The 19471-nt window shown below is 46.5% G+C and overlaps 1 protein-coding gene across 1 annotated transcript in view; it reads left to right on the plus strand.

Annotated features, from left to right (window-relative positions):
- The first annotated feature begins 44 nt into the window (after nucleotides 1-44).
- Nucleotides 45-19471, plus strand: part of TAL2 (TAL bHLH transcription factor 2) — a 47250-nt gene continuing 27823 nt past the window's right edge. Inside the window, exon 1 of the mRNA XM_059724594.1 lies at nucleotides 45-4095. Within this exon, the coding sequence (XP_059580577.1) occupies nucleotides 4072-4095 (24 nt within the window). The 5' untranslated portion in view covers nucleotides 45-4071. The remainder of the gene's footprint in view (nucleotides 4096-19471) is intronic.

The raw sequence follows: 19471 nt of genomic DNA on the forward strand, positions 1-19471 counted from the left end.
ATGACATGGGGGTGGAGGTGGTATTAGGTTAGTTTTTCACTTCACTTGTTGGAAACCATTTGTATCTTTGTTGTCACACCAATGTGGAAAAAAGGTTAAATCTTTGTTGCAGTCTTACTTGGACAGCTAAGCTTTCTCCTGTTTAAACTGTTGCTAAGCTTTTTGACTCAGGATTTTCATTCATCTATTTACAAGGTCTGCCTCTTGGTGAAATCAGATTTTTATTTCCCACCATCCCTTTCTCTGCAGACTTTCCACGATCATCTGAAAATACAAAAGGGCAATAGCAACAATAAGAAATTCCTAATATTTGGCATCCCAGTAGCAATGTCTACAGCAGGGGTAGGCAACCCTGGGCACGGGTGTCAGAGTGTGGCACATGAAGGCACTTTGCTTGGCATGTGCACCTTGGGGGTGGACGCCAGGGAAGAGGCCAGGGCTGCGCTGCCACAACAAGGATTGGGCCCCTCACAGCTCCCCTGCCATCCACTCCTGGCACACCAACTTCTTACAAGCCGAGCTTGCAGGTGTTTTTGCACTCTATCCTAAAATGTTGCTGACCCCTGGCCTACAGGTTTGTCCTACCTCTAGAACAGGGCTGGTAAACTCATTTGCCACCCTATAGGCTGGATGAGTGGTTTTGGGTTGGTCTGGTCCACAGACTGGTCCTGCAATCCAGATCCATCATGTGTCCCAGAGTGGCCAGAGGGGGTATTGGCATGCAGTGTACCTGGAGTAGGTGCCACATGCGGTGGTGGATCCAGCATGGAGCCACTGCTGCATGTGGCACACACAGCCATCCAGCACACCCTGCATGCTGCATCTGTGGGCTTACTCGAGACCTTCAGGCACCACTGAGGGACAGTTTATAGGGCTTCATTGCCTGGTCCAGCCTGCAGGCCATATCTTTGACGTCCCTACGCTAGAAGGTATCTGGCTTGCTTTCTTCATTTGTTAACTTACTGCTTTGCATTCCAGGAATCTTAGCTTTTAATTTATTATGATGAAAGAGCTAAAGCAGAGCAAGACATTATAAAGCAGCAAGAAAATGAGGTTTTACTGCAAGCAAATGAGGTAATGATGACAAACCCTGTTTATCACAACCCCCTGACTAACAATCCCAAAAGCAGAAACTGACTTTTTTGGGTTTTTAATTATGGTGCAGCAGATTTAACTAATCCTATTTTAGCAAACACCTTCTTTTAAAGAAGTTTTCTCTCAGTCCAACAGGGTTTGTTGTAATGAGCTTGTACTGAACACCAGGGCAGATTTAAACTTGGGGGGAGAGGCTGCATCAATTTTGCAAAATTTCTGCAGGCCCACATTTGAGAAACTCCATATTACAACTTCTTCTAAACAGGCATTGTTCCTATGAGGATAATTCAGGTTGTATCAGCCAGCCAGTGAGTTGTTATGCTCTGAAACCAAAAACATTTTCTTGTGCTTTATCCTCTTAGTATGTGGTTACCCCTTTCATGCTGGAGATCATTATAGCTTTATTCATACCTTGTTATGCCATACATTACTCCACTATTGCTTCAGGCAAACAAAAGCCAGTCTGACCCAACTTAATTGCTTGTGTCCTGCAAGCCACATTTTCCAATAACTCAAGGATTATGGTTGATAATATTTGCTTCCTGAACACTTCTGTCTGCTCACAGTTTTATTTTTAACATGGTTTAAAGAGGCACTGTTGAGCACGTGGTCTTTTTTTCCAGAAGAAGTATTGGAGATGGGCATGCATAACCTGGTGAATCACTTTTTTTTTTACCACTAGAATTGCTTTAAAGCAATTGCTTGTCATGGCTTTCTGCAGGTTGTTTCCTACTGTAGCAGGTTAGATGCCTGAGGACCATTATCATGCCCCCTACAGGTCCCCTAACTCCTAACAGATTATCTCTCTACACTCTTTTAAGGTCTCACCTTGCGTTCTTTCCTGCCACGTCTTGATGGAAACTTTATGAAAGGGAGGCTGCCCTCAGAGACTGGCAAACTTAAGGTGCTCTCTCTCTTATCCAGTGATTGATTCTCTCAACTTTGCTTGCCTTTAAGAGCTTATTGCATTGCTCCGTCCGTCCCTATACCACACCCCTTGCCTCACAGGTGTTTTGAGTCAGTAATCTGATGTGACACTTGTCCCTAAGTCACCAGGCCACCTCAGGCCTTCATTCCTTTATTGAGACTTCAGGCTTCCTGGTTGGTACCTTAGCCAAGGCCCTTTGTTCTCAACCTGGCTTCTGGGTCCCAGCCCCATGTTCTGCCTCATCAGGGTTCTGGGCCCTGTGGCCCCAACGCTCTAGGCACTCTAGCTATGCCTTGAGCCTGCCACAACAGGACTCAAGGCAATTGCATGCCCCTAGGGCACTAATGGCACCTCCAAGAAACACCCCTTACAGTCTGTCCCTGCCTGCCCCTCCTTTCCTTCAAGAGGGATGTGGATAACCTTGAGAGGGTTCAGAGGAGGGCCACTCGCATGGTTAGGGGCCTGCAGGCAAAACCCTACAAGGAGAGAGCGACGGCCTTGGATCTCGGGGCCTATGCAAGAGAAGGCTGAGAGGTGATCTTGTGGCTGCCTGCAAATCCAGCGGGGGGGTGGCGGATGGACAGCAAGGAATAGGAGATGCCCTGTTTACCAGGGCACCCCTTGGAGTAACTAGGAACAACAGCCACAAACTGACAGAGCAGATTCAGGTTAGACATCAGGAAGAACTTATGGCAAGGGTTGCCAGAATCTGAAATGGGCTTCCAAGGGAGGTGGTGCTCTCCCCTGCCTTGGGGGTCTTTAAGAGGAGGCTGGACATGCACCTGGCTGGAGTCATCTGACCCCAGCCCTCTTTCCTGCCCTGGGCAGGAGGTTGGACTCTATGATCTGCTAAGGCCCCTTCTGACCCAAACATCTATGAATCTATAAACATTCACTCCTGGCCTGAACCACCAGGCTGTCTCATGTACCAGGCCCTACTTACTGACTGTAGGTATCTAGGTTGCAGGTTGTCTCTCCTCAGCCAGGCAGTCTCCTTTAGCCTCCCTGTACTCAGAGCTCCTTCCCTTTATAGCTTGCAGGGCCAGGGTGACTGCCCTGGGTTATGCTTCACTCAAGCCCTGCCCCTTCTGATCATGTGCCCCCCTCTGTCCCCTCACTTTGCTGCTCCTTAACCCCTGTTCTGCTGGCTGCCTGTGCTAAGACCCTGCCCTTAAGGGGCCACACCACTTCCCTATAACAGGGCCAGGGCTCCCTATTGCACTTACCATGAGTTGCATATAAAACTAGTCATTGGATCTTGGTGGGAAATTTTTTGAACATTGATGGGGAAGTATGGTCCATGATATTAATCCCTCTTGAGAGCCATAAAACATATTCCGTTATAATCCAGGGTATGGAAACATTCTCATTGACTTACCTTTTCATAGGTCCTAAGGAGATTTTACAGGTTCAGCTTCTGGCTGGACTCTTGCATAGTAAGACAGTAGTCAGAGAGAGGTTTTTAGAGAGGAAGACAAACCCCGGTGAGGTTTTACACCAGTCTCTGATGATGGGAAGGCATTTGAGGTTGTGATGATACTACATTTTGGGCAGAAGTCCCAGCATTGGAATGGATTTGCTGCTATTGATTTTTTTTTTCTTCCTATATTAATATAACATTTAATAAATGGGAAACCATAGATACATTATGATATATAATTAATGTGTAAGAAGTGGATAAAAAGGAGGAAAATCACTGTATCTTTTTAAATATTTAAGTGTAGTTGAGTCACAAAATGTGCTTCTTGACAACCTTGGACATTGATGTAAATGCAATGCAGAAACATTTTATATGCTGTCTTCTAAATCCTTGATGCTTTGTTCCATTTCTAAACAAGTGAGCTACCTTTTGATAAATATGTGAATCACAAGCCTGACATGTAAGTTTGCTTTTCAGAGTGGTTATGATTCTATTTTTCTTTGTGTATTACATCCTAGAGACCACAACCAAAATTGGAACCCCGTTGCATTGGACACTGAACTACACCCATGCTGTGGGAGACAGTTCTTCACACCACATAGTTTAGTGAAATGGAACAAAATGAAAAATGGGCACAGAGATCACGAAGCAGGTCAGTGACAGACCTGGGGAGAGAATCCAAATGTGAAGCCACTGTTGTATTCACACCATCCCTGGTAGCAGTTGCTTCTAGAACACTGTATTGTCATTCTGAAAATGACAATATCTGAAAATATCCTGTTGTTTAGTTTAATGTTGATGTTAACAAAGCATTTGGCATTGAATCATATCTATGTTACTACTGATAGTCTAAATGTCTCTCTGTGCTGTCTGCCATTTTAGTGTCACCTTTAACATCATGAAAGAATTACTGGGGAAAGGAGCCTAGTTTATGAATCCTGCTATCCTGTTTTCCCTTTTTCCTTCCTGCTCCCCTCCCCCCCACCCACTGGAAATATTACAAGCTGCACAGTGCTGAACATTCCTTTTGAGGTAATCATTTAAGGGGAGAGCTAAAGGGGTGTTTTTGTAAATCTGATTGCACATGGGGGAAATGAACGCTTTTGAAAATCTGGTCCATCATAATATGGATTAAATCCTAGAACCAGGGGTTGGCAACATTTTGGGTCAGAGTGCCAAAACACCTGCAACCTTGACTTGTAAGATGTTGGCATGCCATGGGTGGATGGCAGGGGAGCTGCAAGGGGCCTGATTTCCTATTGTAGCAGTGCAGCCCCGGCCCCTTCCTCACTGCCCGCCCTGAGGCGTGCATGCACCCACTGCTGGCAATGAGCTGGACCCCAGTGTAGTCGCTTGCAGCCTCCTGGCTGCCTGCCACAGCCAGCCTGTGCTCTAGGCAGGCCCCTGCTGTCTGCCACGGAGCCCGGTCTGCTCACAGCAGGCAGCAGGGAGGTTGCAAGCAGCTGCACCGGGGTCTCCAGAGCCCCAGCCCAGTTCACGGCTGGCAGTAGGTGCACACATGCCTCGAGGTGGACGATAAGGAAGGGCCCAAGGCTGCACTGCCACAACAAGGATTGGGCCCCTCGCAGCTCCCCCGCTGTCCTTCCCCTGGCATGTGTGCCAAGCAAGATGACAAGTTGCACTGTCAAGGTCATGACCATTTCTACCAGCTAGTTCCATCCATAGTTGCTTGTTTTTGGAACGCTATAAATGTGCAAGACCTCTCTCAAAATTCTTATTTCATCCATGCTCTGAATTCATAAATAAAATACAAGGGCAACTGTTCACAGGCAACTAGTGTGAAACCACTATCTGGATCCTGTGTGACAATGGGCCAGATCTTCAGTGGGTATATGCAGGCACCACAGATATATACCAACTGAGAGCCTGGCTTCCAAGTGTTAATGCATTTCCTAATAGCATCAGGTCTCTGCCATGACTAGATTATACACTGATATAGCAGAACGCAGAAGCAGTCATCCAAGTGGGATCCATAACACGAGCTCTATCCATAGGAAGACAAAATGTCAATGAAATGTTTGCTTTTGAAGGGTGAGAATACACTCAATCGAACTCGATCTGTGGCTTAAACAGAGGTTTCACGCTTGCTACAGAAATTGCCGAGTGATATCCTACAACCAGTGTTGTGTCAGCGGGTCAGGCTAAACCATAATGTTCCTTTGTATTAGTAGAATCATGAACAGCCCCCCTTTCTATTGTTGTAACTAACACTTTGTTAGCATAGACAATAAAATTCAAGGAAAATATGGACAGGATTCACATATAACCTGGCCCATGACTGAATTAGTATTTTTTTCAGTATTTATACTGGATTTTCTCTTGCACCTGTAGAGTAGAAATCTTTTCACTTGAGATTTCCAAATGAAGAAGCTGACAGTTCCAGGAGAGAAGGCAGCCATGCAAAATGTGGCAGTTGTGAGTCACCCTGTACACTTACAGGACTGATGAAATGAGCCACTAGGGAGCAACTGTTGCAGACAAGTTGGTAATAAATATAAGGCTGAGGACATGCTTTAAGAATATGCTATAGTTTATACTTCTAAATTGCAGCTGTTTGCAAAGATGCTGCAAATTTAGATTTGACTGATACAGTGAAAGCTATTAATAGTTCCTATTAGTTATTGGGGAAACTGGTACTCATGCATACTCTCATATAAACCAGTTATGGGCATGAACTAAAATCCTGGGTCAGAAGCACTCTAAATATTTTGACTGTTTGAACCCAAATGTCCTAGTTGATCCCTGTTTCTCATGAACAAAATAAGTGCAGCCAAACAGCTCTTAAATTTTCTAAAAGTCCACCCTAGGTCCAAGTCTGAGTATTGACTGTAGTCAACGTTGACAAATTGGCCAGATTATATAATGGGGTATTTTCACCTTTCTTTAAGCCATCTGATATAGTCCATTGCTGGAAGCAGGGTTTTCCACATGACACGCCTGTAATCTGATCTGGTATGACACACATTTTTTTCCCCTGCAAAACAGAGTCTATGACTGAGCGACTACAGAGATTGTTTTAAAAGAGCACTCAAGTGTACAGGGTCCTGGAGTTGGACTTTGGTGATTCTTCAAGTGATTGTCCACGTGGATTTCATTGCCTAGGTGCACATACCTCCTACTGTGAATGAGAGAAGAGTCTGGCTAGCAGTGTCCGTTGGGGCCATGCCTGAACCTTAGTCCTTATGCCTCCATGAAAGGCTATAAAGCTGTATGTTTCTTTCTCAGAATGTTTTGGCAGAAGGCAGCAGCTCTAATAGATGCAGTAGGGATCCTGCAGTCTCAAAATATCTTATAGCCCAAGGAACTTAGCTCGGAGTGCAAACAGTTTCCAGCCTGAGCCATGATGCCACAGCCGCAGCCACCACTACCACTGCTGTCTGGACAGTGCGCAGGCAAAGCCCCCTGCCACTGAGGCCCCATACCACTGAAATACTTCAGAAGCTCCCTGACTCTCCTGGCTGTAGGTTGCGGACCCCTGTTATAGTCGGTTAGGGCTTTTTAGCTCTTTCAAGAGAGGTAAGAGACCTTGGTTTAAATCCCCATTCCCAATCTGGCACGTAGTAGATTTGAACCTGAATTTGAAGTAAGGCCAGCATCCTAGCCACTGGGTTATTGTGTAGAAGGGAAACTTCTGTTCTCTTCTACAAGAACAGTGACTTGCTCTGTTCTATAAAAGATGCTTAAATCTATGTCTTCATTTTTTGCTTTCCTTGGAAGCATTGGGCATAGATTGGGGTTGTTAACAGGGGTGTATTGGTGCTATAAAACTTGGAGTTTTTTAGCTAAAGGGTTTTGCTCTTTTGTTCAGGGTCATCCTCAATGCCGAATTTGGATTTTCTGCCTTCCTCCACAGGGACATGGTCCTTTTCCTAGGATTCTTTGTGCATACATTAACCAACTACTTCTCTTGTGGTTGGAGAGCATGGGAAGTGCCCTTATTTCCCCTGCTTTTATCTGTGGGCTCTTGTAGGGTGTTCATGGCATTTCTGATTTTGTTTGAGGATTTGGAGTAAACAATTTCTAGGAATCTTTGGGTAGATATTTGCCTGGGAACACATGGCCTGAATACTATGACCTAGGAGACCCTTTCCCATGCTATGTTCATTTCCTTGCATCCTTCACAAAAGCAAAGCAATGAAGTGAAATGTTGGTTTTGTTTTGAAAAAGTTGTTTCATTTGATCTAAAGTTTGAAAAATGTCTGTGTTTTGTTTTAGTCAGGAAAAAATGAAAGGAAAAAGCATACATCGTTTTTGTTTGGTCTGAACCACACACTTTTTTGGTTGGTTCAGTGGCTGTTGTGTGGTATGTGAAAACAGATGGTGGATACATCATATCTAACTTATAGATTTGGCACCCCAGTGTGAAATTCTCTTCAGTGATTCAGATCCACAGAAAGTGGGGGAAATAATCTGGTGAGTAAATTTCTTTTAAACTCAACCATGCTCAAGAATCTGACAGATACCAAAGGCCAGATTTTCCATTCTCCTTCCTTCCTATCTGTACAGGCTGAATGGGTACAGTTTCCTGATCTTGCAGATTTCATAAATACAGCTTAACTTGTTGTGCCTGACAGCTCATTCTTAAATTCTAGTATTTTAAATGACAGAAAGGATAACAACTAAGGAGCAATGTTCAGTTGTTCTCAAACTTGCTTGGAAGGTGTGTGAGAGCAGCAGTCATCTAGACTACTAGTATCTAGATGTTGGTCTTGGACAGGACCACAGCTCACTTGGGGTGGTTGGGCATTGGGGTGTAAGAAAACTTCATGACCCCAAAGCTACACCTGGTGTTAGTGGAGCAGAGTTTGCTGTAAATTATACTAGTCTCACTCTGCTGCTCTTTTGGTTCTAGTTATAGAATCTCAGGGTTTAATTTAATCTACCCCTTTTCTGTAGAGAGATGGAGGAGAGAGTCTGCAGTGAAAGGGAAGAGCACAAGCTCACTAACTAACCATATAGCAAATCAATTTTGGTCCCAATGCAGAACCCACTGGGTACATCCACACATGCAGGCACGTGTGCTTGCAGCAGCTCAAATAGCAGTGGCACAAATTGTGCCGGAGATTTGCGCCTCAGCACACGTGTCTGAACATGCACTTTGGTGTGGGGCAAGTTGTGTCACTTGGGGCAAACTGACCCTGCCCAGCTCATCCCGGATCTGCAGCCAGGGGGAGGTAGAGGCTGGGACCAGCACCTGTGGTGGCCCCAGCAGTCTAAAAGCCTGCCCTGGCAAGCAGGTCTGGGCTACTTGCCTTTGGGAGCTTCTGAGGCCCAGCTAGGTGGTATCTAGGTAATTAGCCCCTTGTGCCATCTGAACTGCTGAAGCAGCACCTAACCTAGAGTGGCCCCTGCACCCTCTATCCACTGCCACCTGGAAGAGCATCGTCCCTTTTGGGCCTGTGGTCCCGTGGCTGTGTGCCTGCTAGACCCAGGCAGGGACTGCACAGCTGCCTGGGCTGTGGTATGAGCACTGCAGCAGAGCCTCCTGCAACTCTGGGCCGGCTGCCAGTGGGCCATGGCAGCACAACTGGCGTTTGGGCAGCACTGCTGTCATGTCTTCTGGTGTCCCCATGCTGTTATCTGGGAAGCTATCACCCAGAAGATGTGCTTGTTGTGATGGCCTGCTTTGAACCATTGAAGTGTGTCCTCTTGGTCCCAAATGGCCAGGAGATCAGCCACCTCATCTGCCCTCCAGCTGAGTCCCTGGTGCTGGCCCTGGGCAGGTGTCTGCCCGGGCCCTGCCACTTGCCTCACTAGCAGAGATCCTGGTGTTCCCTGTTTAAAAATTGCAAATCTCTGATTAAAAAGCCCAAATTATCTCATTAAAATACCCACGGTCCATGTTCTTCCGTGATTAAAATTAAATGCCACTACATAGAGAGAGATCAGTTGGGCAACGTTTTATTGATATATTTACAATTTTAAAGCAATTTGGAAGCCTACCAGTGCCTTTATTATAGTAATAAAATGAATTCTAAATATTTATACACTTTGGTGTTTGCTTTTGTTTTTTTATCACAGAAAAATCAGAGCTGCCCCTTTTGCTCACTAGGATGCGGAGCACTGAGCAGCACTGATATGCCAGTGCCCTCACTCCTGACCCACAGCCCCAGCCTGCCCCACACTTGCCCCTCTTGCCAGCAGCTCCATCCAAGCACCAGGACATGAGTCCAGCTGCAGCTGTTCCACTTGCTGCTTTGTGGCACTGAGCAATGCCAGACCTTGCTATTCTGCTCCAGGCACCTGTGGCCAGGCCCCTTCAATCCCCATGCTGTTCCAGGGAAGCCCTCAACTGGGGCTCAGGGACTGGGCTGGGCAAGCCCCTTCCCTTCCAGGCTAGCCTCCCCCTTCACAGGCTACTCTAGGGGAATAGGGGGGCTCTGAGCCAAGCTCTGGTGGTTTCTTCCATCCAGACCTCTCCCCCAACCCCTATTTCTCTCTCTCAAACGCACCCCTGCTGCCACCTCCACCCCTCCAGGACTCTACCCTCTGGCTCAGCCATTAGATTCATTTTCACTACATAAGTACACTGAACAGCCCTCTTTGTCATAAGTAAGTTAGGTTAAAAAACTGTGAGATTTCTTCTGGGACAATACCTTTTATCCTGGGATCCTACAGTATAAGACCTTTGTCTCACTTGAGTATTTGTGAGGGATCGAAGATAACACTTTTCCCTAGGACAGTCTGGACTAATTCAAATGAGTTTCGATTCAACTTATATAAAGACTATCCCCACTCTTGTTTGCATGGGAGTCGAAGTCCCTCTCCCCATCTTTCCCCTGCCCCCCTAAAAATTAGAGCTGGGATAAACCCAACATCTGTTTTTAACACTAGCTGATGCTCCTTTTGAGCATTTAGCCCGTCACCTCCAGCCAGGAGCATCAAGGCTTTTAAGTGTGGCTATGGCACCATATAATTGTTATTTGACTCTTCTAAGTTCTCATCTTAAACTGATGTTACATCCCACTTATCACCCCTTCTGTCAGGAGCCCTATCTCAGCCTCTGTTGAGGTGGCAACAGCATCTTCTGATGAAAAGTCTGCGTGTTTACTCTTCAGACGGTTATAATCATGCCACATTGTCAGCATTCAGGCTTGGTCGCCCGTTAGTAACAACCTTTCCAGCTGCCCTGAAGGAGGGAGTTCTGAGCAAACACTGTGCAGGAGAGCCGATTAAATAGGTGACAGCCGCTGGAGACAAGAGCCAGCTCAGAGTTTTTATTTCAGGAAGCCATTATGTATGTGGGTCTAGGCTTGGCTCCATGACTGATCAGACATATGGTGCCCAATCTCCTGGGGAAACTGTTTTGCTTTATTTGTAAACAAAGCCACCTTTTAAATTATATTTTTATTCTTCCCCTTCTGTCTTAGCCATAGAGAGCATGCAAAAAGGCCAAGGCCTTGTCCATATACAAAAGTTGATCCGTGCTAACTAAACCAGTATCACATCTCCTACTTGGGATGGATACTGGTATAAGCACCAGTATAATGGTGCTTATAGCAGTATAGGCGTTCCTGATGGGAAAGAGGATGAATTATAACCATAGAAGGCACTTTACACCCATTACAAGTGGGTCTGCATAATTGGTCATCTTGGCTTAATTATATTGGTTTTTAAAAAAATCACACTCCTGACCAAATTACTTATGCTGTTAAAAAGGGGTACAAACAAATTTGTACACCACAGGGAAGAATAGAAACAGTTTCAAGTAGAGTTTTGTTTTGTGTGCCTTGTTGGGGAAGAGGAGGGAAGGGAATTGTGCCTATATTTTTGAGAATGGATATACAAAAAAAATACAAGAGCCAGCTAGTCCTGCAGCAGTGCAATCAACCCTTTACCCCCAACTGCAGTCCAGAATCTGAAGATATGCTACATTCCTGCAGCCATTTCAAATGGCTAACTGATTTTGCACTCTGATTTCTTCTTTGAAAGAATTTTACGGTTCTGTCCTTTGTAATTCCAGCAAAGACAAAGAAGGGGGGAAACATAGAACATTTGTTTGGGAACTTCTGTTTTATTCCTGAATATGGGTCACTTGCTATGTGATTTCAATCAACTTTCATAATTGCCTTGGGCCTCTACCATCTTCATAAAGGCCAGCCTTAAGAGAGTGGAGCCTCCTGGCAGAATGAATGCACTCAGATCTATGTGTTAGCTTCTTAAGAGGGTCTGGTTGGATGTTCAATCTGAAGCTTTCTTTGATGCCCTTGTTGCACCACTGAAGCTTTTAGCACTGTGACTGCTGACAAGAAAGATGCTCTGTAATTCATTGGTCTCCCAGTGTAATAATGTGTGTAGCAAGAAAGCCACCAAGACCAAACCAGTGCTGGTGGAGGCAGCTGCTAAGTTTGGTTATGAATATCTTCATTCACAGAAGTTTAGGGCTGGAAGGGACCTTGTGAGATCAGCGGTCCAGCCCCCCTGCTCTTAGGCAGGAAAGACTGCTGGGGTCAAATAACCCCAACAAGGTGTGCGTCCAGTCTCCTTTTGAAGATCTCCAGCATAGGTGCCTGTACCACCCCTGCTGGGAGTCTATTCCAGATTCTGATCACATGAACTGTGAAGTTTTTTCTTGTGTCCAGTCTGAAACTTTCTAGGAGTTTGACTGTTGCTCCTGGTTTTCCCCTGGGGTGCTTTGGTGAATAGTTGTTCACCTAGCCCCTGATGCTCTCCCCTGATAAGTTTGTAAGCTGCCACCAAACCCCCAGGAAGACTTCCCTTTTCCAGGCTGAGCAGTCCCATGGCTGTCAGCCTTTCCTCGTATGGTTTGCTCTTCAGGCCTCTAACCATACGAGTGGCTCTTCTCTGGGCTCTCTCAAGCTTCTCCACATCCTTCTTGAAGTGTGGCGCCCAGAACAGGATGTAGTACTCCAGCTGTAGCCTCACCAATGCCAAGTAGAGCAGGAGAATAACTTCCTTAGTTTTTCTTGAGATGCATCAGTTGATGCATGCCAGCGTATTGTTTGCTCTGCTAACTGCAGCATCATGCTGGTGGCTCTTCGTTTTATGGTCAATTGTGACCCCCAGGTTCCTTTCAGACATGGGGCTAACCATAGGCGACTGGTAGGAGGATACAGGGGAGCATGTGCTCCCCCTGACAGGGCTGCCCCCATCGCTAATGCCGCTGGCAGCTTCTGCGGGTGCTCACCAGCCCTGTCCCCATTGCCAGCAGCTTCTGTGGGTGCTTGCCAGCCCTGTCTCTGCCGCAAATGCCACCACACACTTCTGCAAGTGTCCTGCCAGGCTCAGGAGGCACTAGTAGCCCATGGTGCTAGCTAGCGTAACACCACCAAGCCTGTAAGTTTGTTGCAGATTTTCCCTCCCCAGATGGAGCACTTTACACTTCTCAGTGTTGAACAGCATCTGATTCTGGTCCGCCCATCTAACTGATCTGTCTCTCTGCCTGGGTAATCAGCCTACCCTGATGTGTGACCGCACATCCACACAGCTTAGTGTCATTGGTGAACTTTGCCAGTGTGCTTTTCACCCCCACATCCAGATCATTGACGAAGATGTTGAAAAGCACTTATCCAAATGCTGAACCCTGGAGGGACCCCACTGGCTACCTTCCACCAAGTCAACAGAGTCTATTAGTACTCTGTGTGTCTGACCCCGCAGCCAGTTTCCCACCCATCTGACCATTGAATTGTTGAGCACATAGTCCCCTAGTTTTACCTTGAGAGCCTCATGGGACACCAAGTCAAAGGCCTTCCTAAAATCCAAGTAAATGATGTTAACCTCATCTCCCTTATCCAAGTAGTGAGCAATCTGGTCATAGAAGGAGATGAAGTTAGTCAGACATGACATACCCATGACAAAGCCATGCTGGTCGTCATTCAGAATTTTGCTTTCTACTAGCTTATCACATATGGACTGCTTGAGAATTTGTGGGGAGGATTTTTCCTGGGATTGAGGTCAGGCTGGTCAGCCTGTAGTTTCCTGGGTTCTTCCTTCTCCCCTGCTTGAAGATGGGCACAACATTGGCCCTCTTCCAGTCTTCTGGGACTTCTCCTGAGCACCACAAATTCTCAAAGAGGTTTGCCAGCGGTCATTGCTGCTCTTGTCTTGTCACTTAGTAACAAGCAGCCGATGGAGAAGTTTAGAGTATCAGTCCTGTAACCTCCCAGCCTTACATGGCATCTACATTTCACTGTCATACAAGAAAGTTGGTAGACCTGACATTCTGTAGTCACAGCATTGTAAAAACTTTGATGTCACTGTGTCTCTATAGAGACCACTGAAGAGTCTAGACATGGTGTTGGCTGATGGATCTACAGCTTTTGAACATTCTCCAGCACCATCTGTGATGCTTTCCATGTGCTTAACAGTTGCTCAGTATCATGGCTAAGACAGGTTAATACAGTAAACCCTCTTGGAGTTGCATCCCCCTTGGAGTGACAGATTAACCAGCATTTACTGCATGGAGCTAGTTATCATTTGCAGTTGAAGGTTGCTTGATAGCTGTGGCCAGAGGCAAGATTTGGTCTGCTTTTTCTAGCTTCTCCATCTACTAGACAACACTGTTATTGAACAGTAATGATGACAGCCTTGGTAGACACCTGTGGAAATAAGAACGCATGATGGGTGTCTACCATGAACTCCAACAGATGTCTGTTCTGGTATAGAGCTCTTCTATCAGTTATACAATCTTCCAATGGACGCCAGATTGCCTCACCAGATCCCATGAGCTCACTCAACACACTGAGTCAAATGCCAGAAGTCTATAAAAAGCACTGTGTGCGGTGTATTAAATTCAGCCGTCATCTCAGAAAGCTATCTCAAAATATGAGTAATAAGGTTGCCAGATCTAAAGCTTCACTGAATAATCCCAGCTTTTATTGTCAAGTGCATCACTGCTCTGAAACATTAACACAACTAAAAACTTTCCTTGGGACTGGCAATAGTGTAATGCTTCTACAGTTGCTACATTCAGCCTAACACTTTTAACAGAGATACAATAGCATCCTCCTCCTTTTTAGCAGGCATGGTATCATTGTTTCAGGTAGTTTGGCAGAGCCTGCTTAACCCTGGCACAGCAGGACTCTTGCTTATTGTCTTACCCCTGATGTAGCATTTCATTCTTCCCCACACCTCAGTTTATGGATCACAGTTCAGAGCAATTTTTGGTTGAATGTTGTTCTTGATTGTACCACAGGGAAGATCATTCAAAGATGGTCTCTAATTGACTATCAGAGGCTGTACCTCCTTTGCTTCAAATGGAATGGAAAGGTTCCAGTGAAGTCTCATTTCTTCAAGCAAAAGGAGGTCTGACTTGTGGTCTGCTAATCAAGGCTTGCAAAATGGGCTGATGTGAGTTTCCTGCCTTGTGTGCAGGTTGTAAAGGCTTCATTCACTAATGCTCATGAAGTGTTCTGGAATTACTGTAAGGCACTATGCAAGAATAAAACATTTTGCATTAGGATCTTCCTGGGAAAAAAATCCCTAGTCCTGTGACAAGAAAGCATATCAATGATGGATAAAGTTAGTCACCTGAAAGTGCATCTGTACATTCATAGATCACTTTGAAATACATTTGGCTGAAAATTTTTAGAAGAGTTTGAAATGTTGATGAAAAACCATGGTTCATCTCAGCATATTTCATCTAACACATTTACTGCCAATGCATGGTGTGAGCCATTGGGCAACCCAAAGTCTCTCTTATTCTCTCACTGTGGTACATTGCAGCTTTTGAGACTTCTCTACCTTTGTAGAGTGTTGGGCTATGTTCCACATCTTGTAGTGTATGATGAGATGGGCCTTCTAATCTTAATATCTATTGCATGCGATTGCAGAGAATTGGACTTTGAACAGTCCCTCCCACTCAGACCCAGCCTTAGGGGTGGGCAGCATGTGCAACCACCCATGGTACCATGATAGGGAGGCTTCCAACAACACACTCTCACTCTCTCCTCCCCCCCTCCCCCCACTTGTGCTGGGGGATTTTGGTGCCAAGGGGCTGGGCAGAGGGGCCTGCCCTCTTCCCCTGCCCCCCATATGCCCAGAGCTGATTGGAGCCAGTGGGGTAAAAAGTCCCCAGATAGCAGTGGTGGTAAGCATTGCCAGGCAACATTATGAGCCAGGAGAAGGGCGCCAAATGCTGTGCCAAGGGCAAGGTGGCTGTGCCCAGCAAGAAGGCAGTGTGGCAGGGAGACCTGGTTTGTGCACCAAGGATTTTGCCATTGCTGAGCTACAGTCTCCCCTGCCCACTACCACTACAGCTGAGGGTGCAGGCTTGGGTGGTACTAAGCAGCGGCACCCTGCCACTTTGGCTGGGCTTCCTGTGGGGGCAGCCCTGTCTCCTGTCCACCCACCTACCTTTCGTGCCACCCTCAAGCCCTGCCACCTAGCACCAGGCCAGCATCTTGGGTGAGTGGACACACGCTGCCCCATGATAGCCTGTAGGGTCCCTGCCACCTACATCTGTGGGCACGTGTGCCCCTCGTGCATGCATGCACACATCCCCCCACACACCTCACAGCCCCCCTGCACCCAATGTACACACCCCATACACAGTATGAGTGACTTGTAAGTGGGTACTGAGGGAAGGGTGATGGGGAGGTTCCAAAATACAGTGATGCCCAGGGTGCTGTTTTCCTTAAGGTTGGCTCTGCTCCCCCCTCCTACATTCCTTTGTTATATAGGGGTCTTTCTGTCAGAATCTGGGAAGCTTGTGGTTTATGGTTAGACCTGGCCCAGCTTGGTGTGTGCCCACAGGTAGTGTAAACATCTACTTCCTTGTGAAGTGAGTGACAATAGATAATGCCCAGCACTCTCCATGTTCCTAGCAAGGTGTGTGTACATTTGCAAACACCCTAGGCTGTGGTTATTCAGAAGCAGTATTCTGAACCCAGTAGTAATAGCAACTGCAGCCTCTTCTGCTCTTATTACAATTGTTTTATTACTAGCAACATTCAGCTGAGGACTTAGTCAAATCCAGGCCTGAGGGGTGTTACTACCATGACAATGCGTAGTGCTTTGCTCTGTGATTTCAGTGGGTTCAGTTCGGCCCTGATTAGGAAACATGCAGTTAGGCAGGGAGAGAATTGTCTTCGGAAATAAATTGTCCCAGTATTGGGTCTGTGAGGTATGGCGCACCCTTGCTGGGAGGTGACAGGTTCTCAACACTGTGCCAGCTTGAGTCTGTTTTTTTGTCATGGTCCATGTCATTCCCAAGCATCTTGGAGACCAATCCAATGTTCACTGAACATAATGGTCTTTCCAGGCCTCAGATGGGGCCCTGTGTGATTAGGATGTTGATGGGGGACAGTCATTGCAAGGCCTGTTTATAAACACATTATAACCCTGGAGTGTGATGGGAAGAAAAAGCAAAACGTGAGCCAAAGCAACCTCTCTGATCCCTGGCTCAGGAGAGCTGGTGACAGCAGCGGGGTCAAAGCTATGGGGATTGGAGCATCCTTTCAAAAAAACTCTCATTACTGGGGCAAGGTGGGAGGTTTATTGCAAAATTCATGGATGTTTCCCTTAGCAGGAGTCACAGCAGAGCCTTTTGCAAAATACCTGCTTGCTGAGGGGAAAAGGAAAGGGTGGTCAGAAGTCCCTGTGGTCTGCATGTAAGAGATGAGATGCACTTTACAAAGAAGGAGGAATAAAATGAAAGGGACAGAAAGAGAAAGAGAATGCACATGAACAATGGGCCAGAATCTGTGCTGGTACAAACTGGTGAAACTCTGTCTTCAATGGGCCTAGACTGACTCTCACCTGCTGCATTAAAAAACAAAACAAATTTCTACCTTACAAATAATATGAATCATAGCAATAATTCAGACAATGAGAGAGCCTGGGTGGTTCCAAGCTATTCTCCCTCCCCCCTGTGCTGCCCCAGGTCCCCAGTACATGTTCCATCCCTGGATAGTTGGGATGTAAGCAGAGGGTTTTATTTATAGAGAAATTGGCAGGGGTGGGCATGTGGGTGTGAGTGGAAATGAGTGACGCTGATAAGCCCTTTTACTGCATTTTATTTTACTGAGGTTCTTAACAAATAATCTTTCTGCAATGCAAACCTCCCTTATCAGGCTAATGCAGATTGTCTGAAATCCTTATCTCCATGGGCCAGTTAGCTGGAGTGATCCCCTTTTCACAATGAATAGGGAATCAAGAGCCGAACACAAGCTTCCCTCCACCCCCGCCCCCTTCTTCCAATCAGTGCCGTTTACTGGCAGTGAACAGAGCAGCTCTGATTTCCAAACTCATAAATAACACAAGGGCTTCAGAATTGAACTACCCTTTCTCTCTGCACAGTTGTTCAGCTATGTGGACATGCTGAGGAGAGGAAAAGATGGTGAGGGGAGGAGGGGACAGGTAGGGTTCATAGTGTCCAGCACAAAAGGTCAGTTATTAAAACAGCATCTCCATCCCTCCCCAAAACACACACTCCACCACTCTAGTCACTTGTGTCTGTCTGACACTGTCAACATTTGCCGAGAGGTTGAATGAGTTGCCCTGGCCTACCAATAGCTCCATAGCTGTGGTGCATGTGCTGGAGGAAGCAGCCGTTCTTGTTTGTGGAATTAAGAGAAGCCAAGATTTATGGTGAGAAAAGTACCTGCTGCTCAAGTGAAGCTTTTCTGTCTTTTCTTATCCATTTGTTTTTTTTCAGGGGGTCATCTTTGTGTACCTGGGAAGGGGAAGGGTAGCAGATGAACAGAGCCACAAGCTTTTCAAGGGACAAAAACATGGAGGAAGAATGGTAGTCGCCAAGAGGAAGTTTTATTGGTCTCCAATGGAGTTCAGGGTAATATACAACATGGTCTAGCTGCAGGAATAAGGGGCAGAGAAGGCAGGTGCTGCTATTGTCTCTGTATTTTTAAAGTATGATCCTTCTCAGCTGCAAATATTCTTCGTCACGGGAATATTCTTCTCAGCTGCAAATATTTTTCGTCACGGGAATGTTTTGAGAAGCCAGAAGCTCAGGCCTATGTTCTAGCAACTTGTTCCTGTAGCCAGCGTATGCCAGCAGGTGGGGGGATGACCCGGAATGCAAGGTGTGGCCTTGTCTTTCTGCTTCCTTATCAGATCTGGTGCAATACATTGTGTGCAAGTTACTTAACCTCTCAGAGTTTCTTTTTTTGCTCATCTGTGTGTGCCTTGCCTTTTTTAGGTGCCTTATTTACTGTCCTCTGTCCATATAGAGGCTTCAAGGTGTTATTGTGTTATATGACCAGATGATGATGACAAAGAGAGTGACCCCATTGGGTGCCTTTGCATGAGCAGTGAGGCTTCTCCAACATGCTGGAATTCCCGAGTGTCAGAGCAAACTTGATTGAGTCTGCTGGAGTGTGGCAATTGCTGCTCTCCAGCAGCTTCTTGCATCTTGTGTATCTTGGTGGTGGGGGTTCTTTAACTAGTTCAAGTGCCCCCATCGCCATTTTTAAGTGTAGGGACACTGATACATGAGACATGGTGGTGCTTTAATTAGAGCGACTCTCACAGTGCAAGGACATGACAGCTTGGCCATTACTTCATTGACATCTGATCAAAGCCAAAGTAGCAAAGACCATGAAGTCATCCAAATCATAAGCAGAGATGGCCATTCTGGACTTTGGACACTGACCTGGACTTCCAAGATGTTGTTTTGAGTGTTTATCTAATGGACAATCATTGTGTGCTTTCTGGGAATCTTGCCAAGCATGAATGACGGTGGCGAGTGGGGGGCCGCCCACAGGCAGCTGTGGTAATGTCAGTGGCAAAGGCAGGCTGAGCAGGGACCACTTGCAGGCAGCCGTGGCAGTGTTGGCTGTGGGGGGGAGGTGGTGAGTGGTGAGCAGTGAGCGGGGACTGCCCGCAGCCACCGGTGGCCATGTCAGTGGTGAGGGGGTACAGCGACTGCCCACAGAAGCCAGCGGCGGCTTCGGCAGCAGCCAATCTCATGGGGGGCACATGCCCCGCCCCCCACCCCTCCCTACGCATCACCTGTGTTGCCAAATTAAGTCACTATTATGATCCTGTAGTAGTTGAAACCCTTGCATGATCCTAGCCACGAGCTAGAT

This window comes from Alligator mississippiensis, chromosome 3, assembly GCF_030867095.1.
Source record: "Alligator mississippiensis isolate rAllMis1 chromosome 3, rAllMis1, whole genome shotgun sequence".
NCBI lineage: Eukaryota > Metazoa > Chordata > Crocodylia > Alligatoridae > Alligator > Alligator mississippiensis.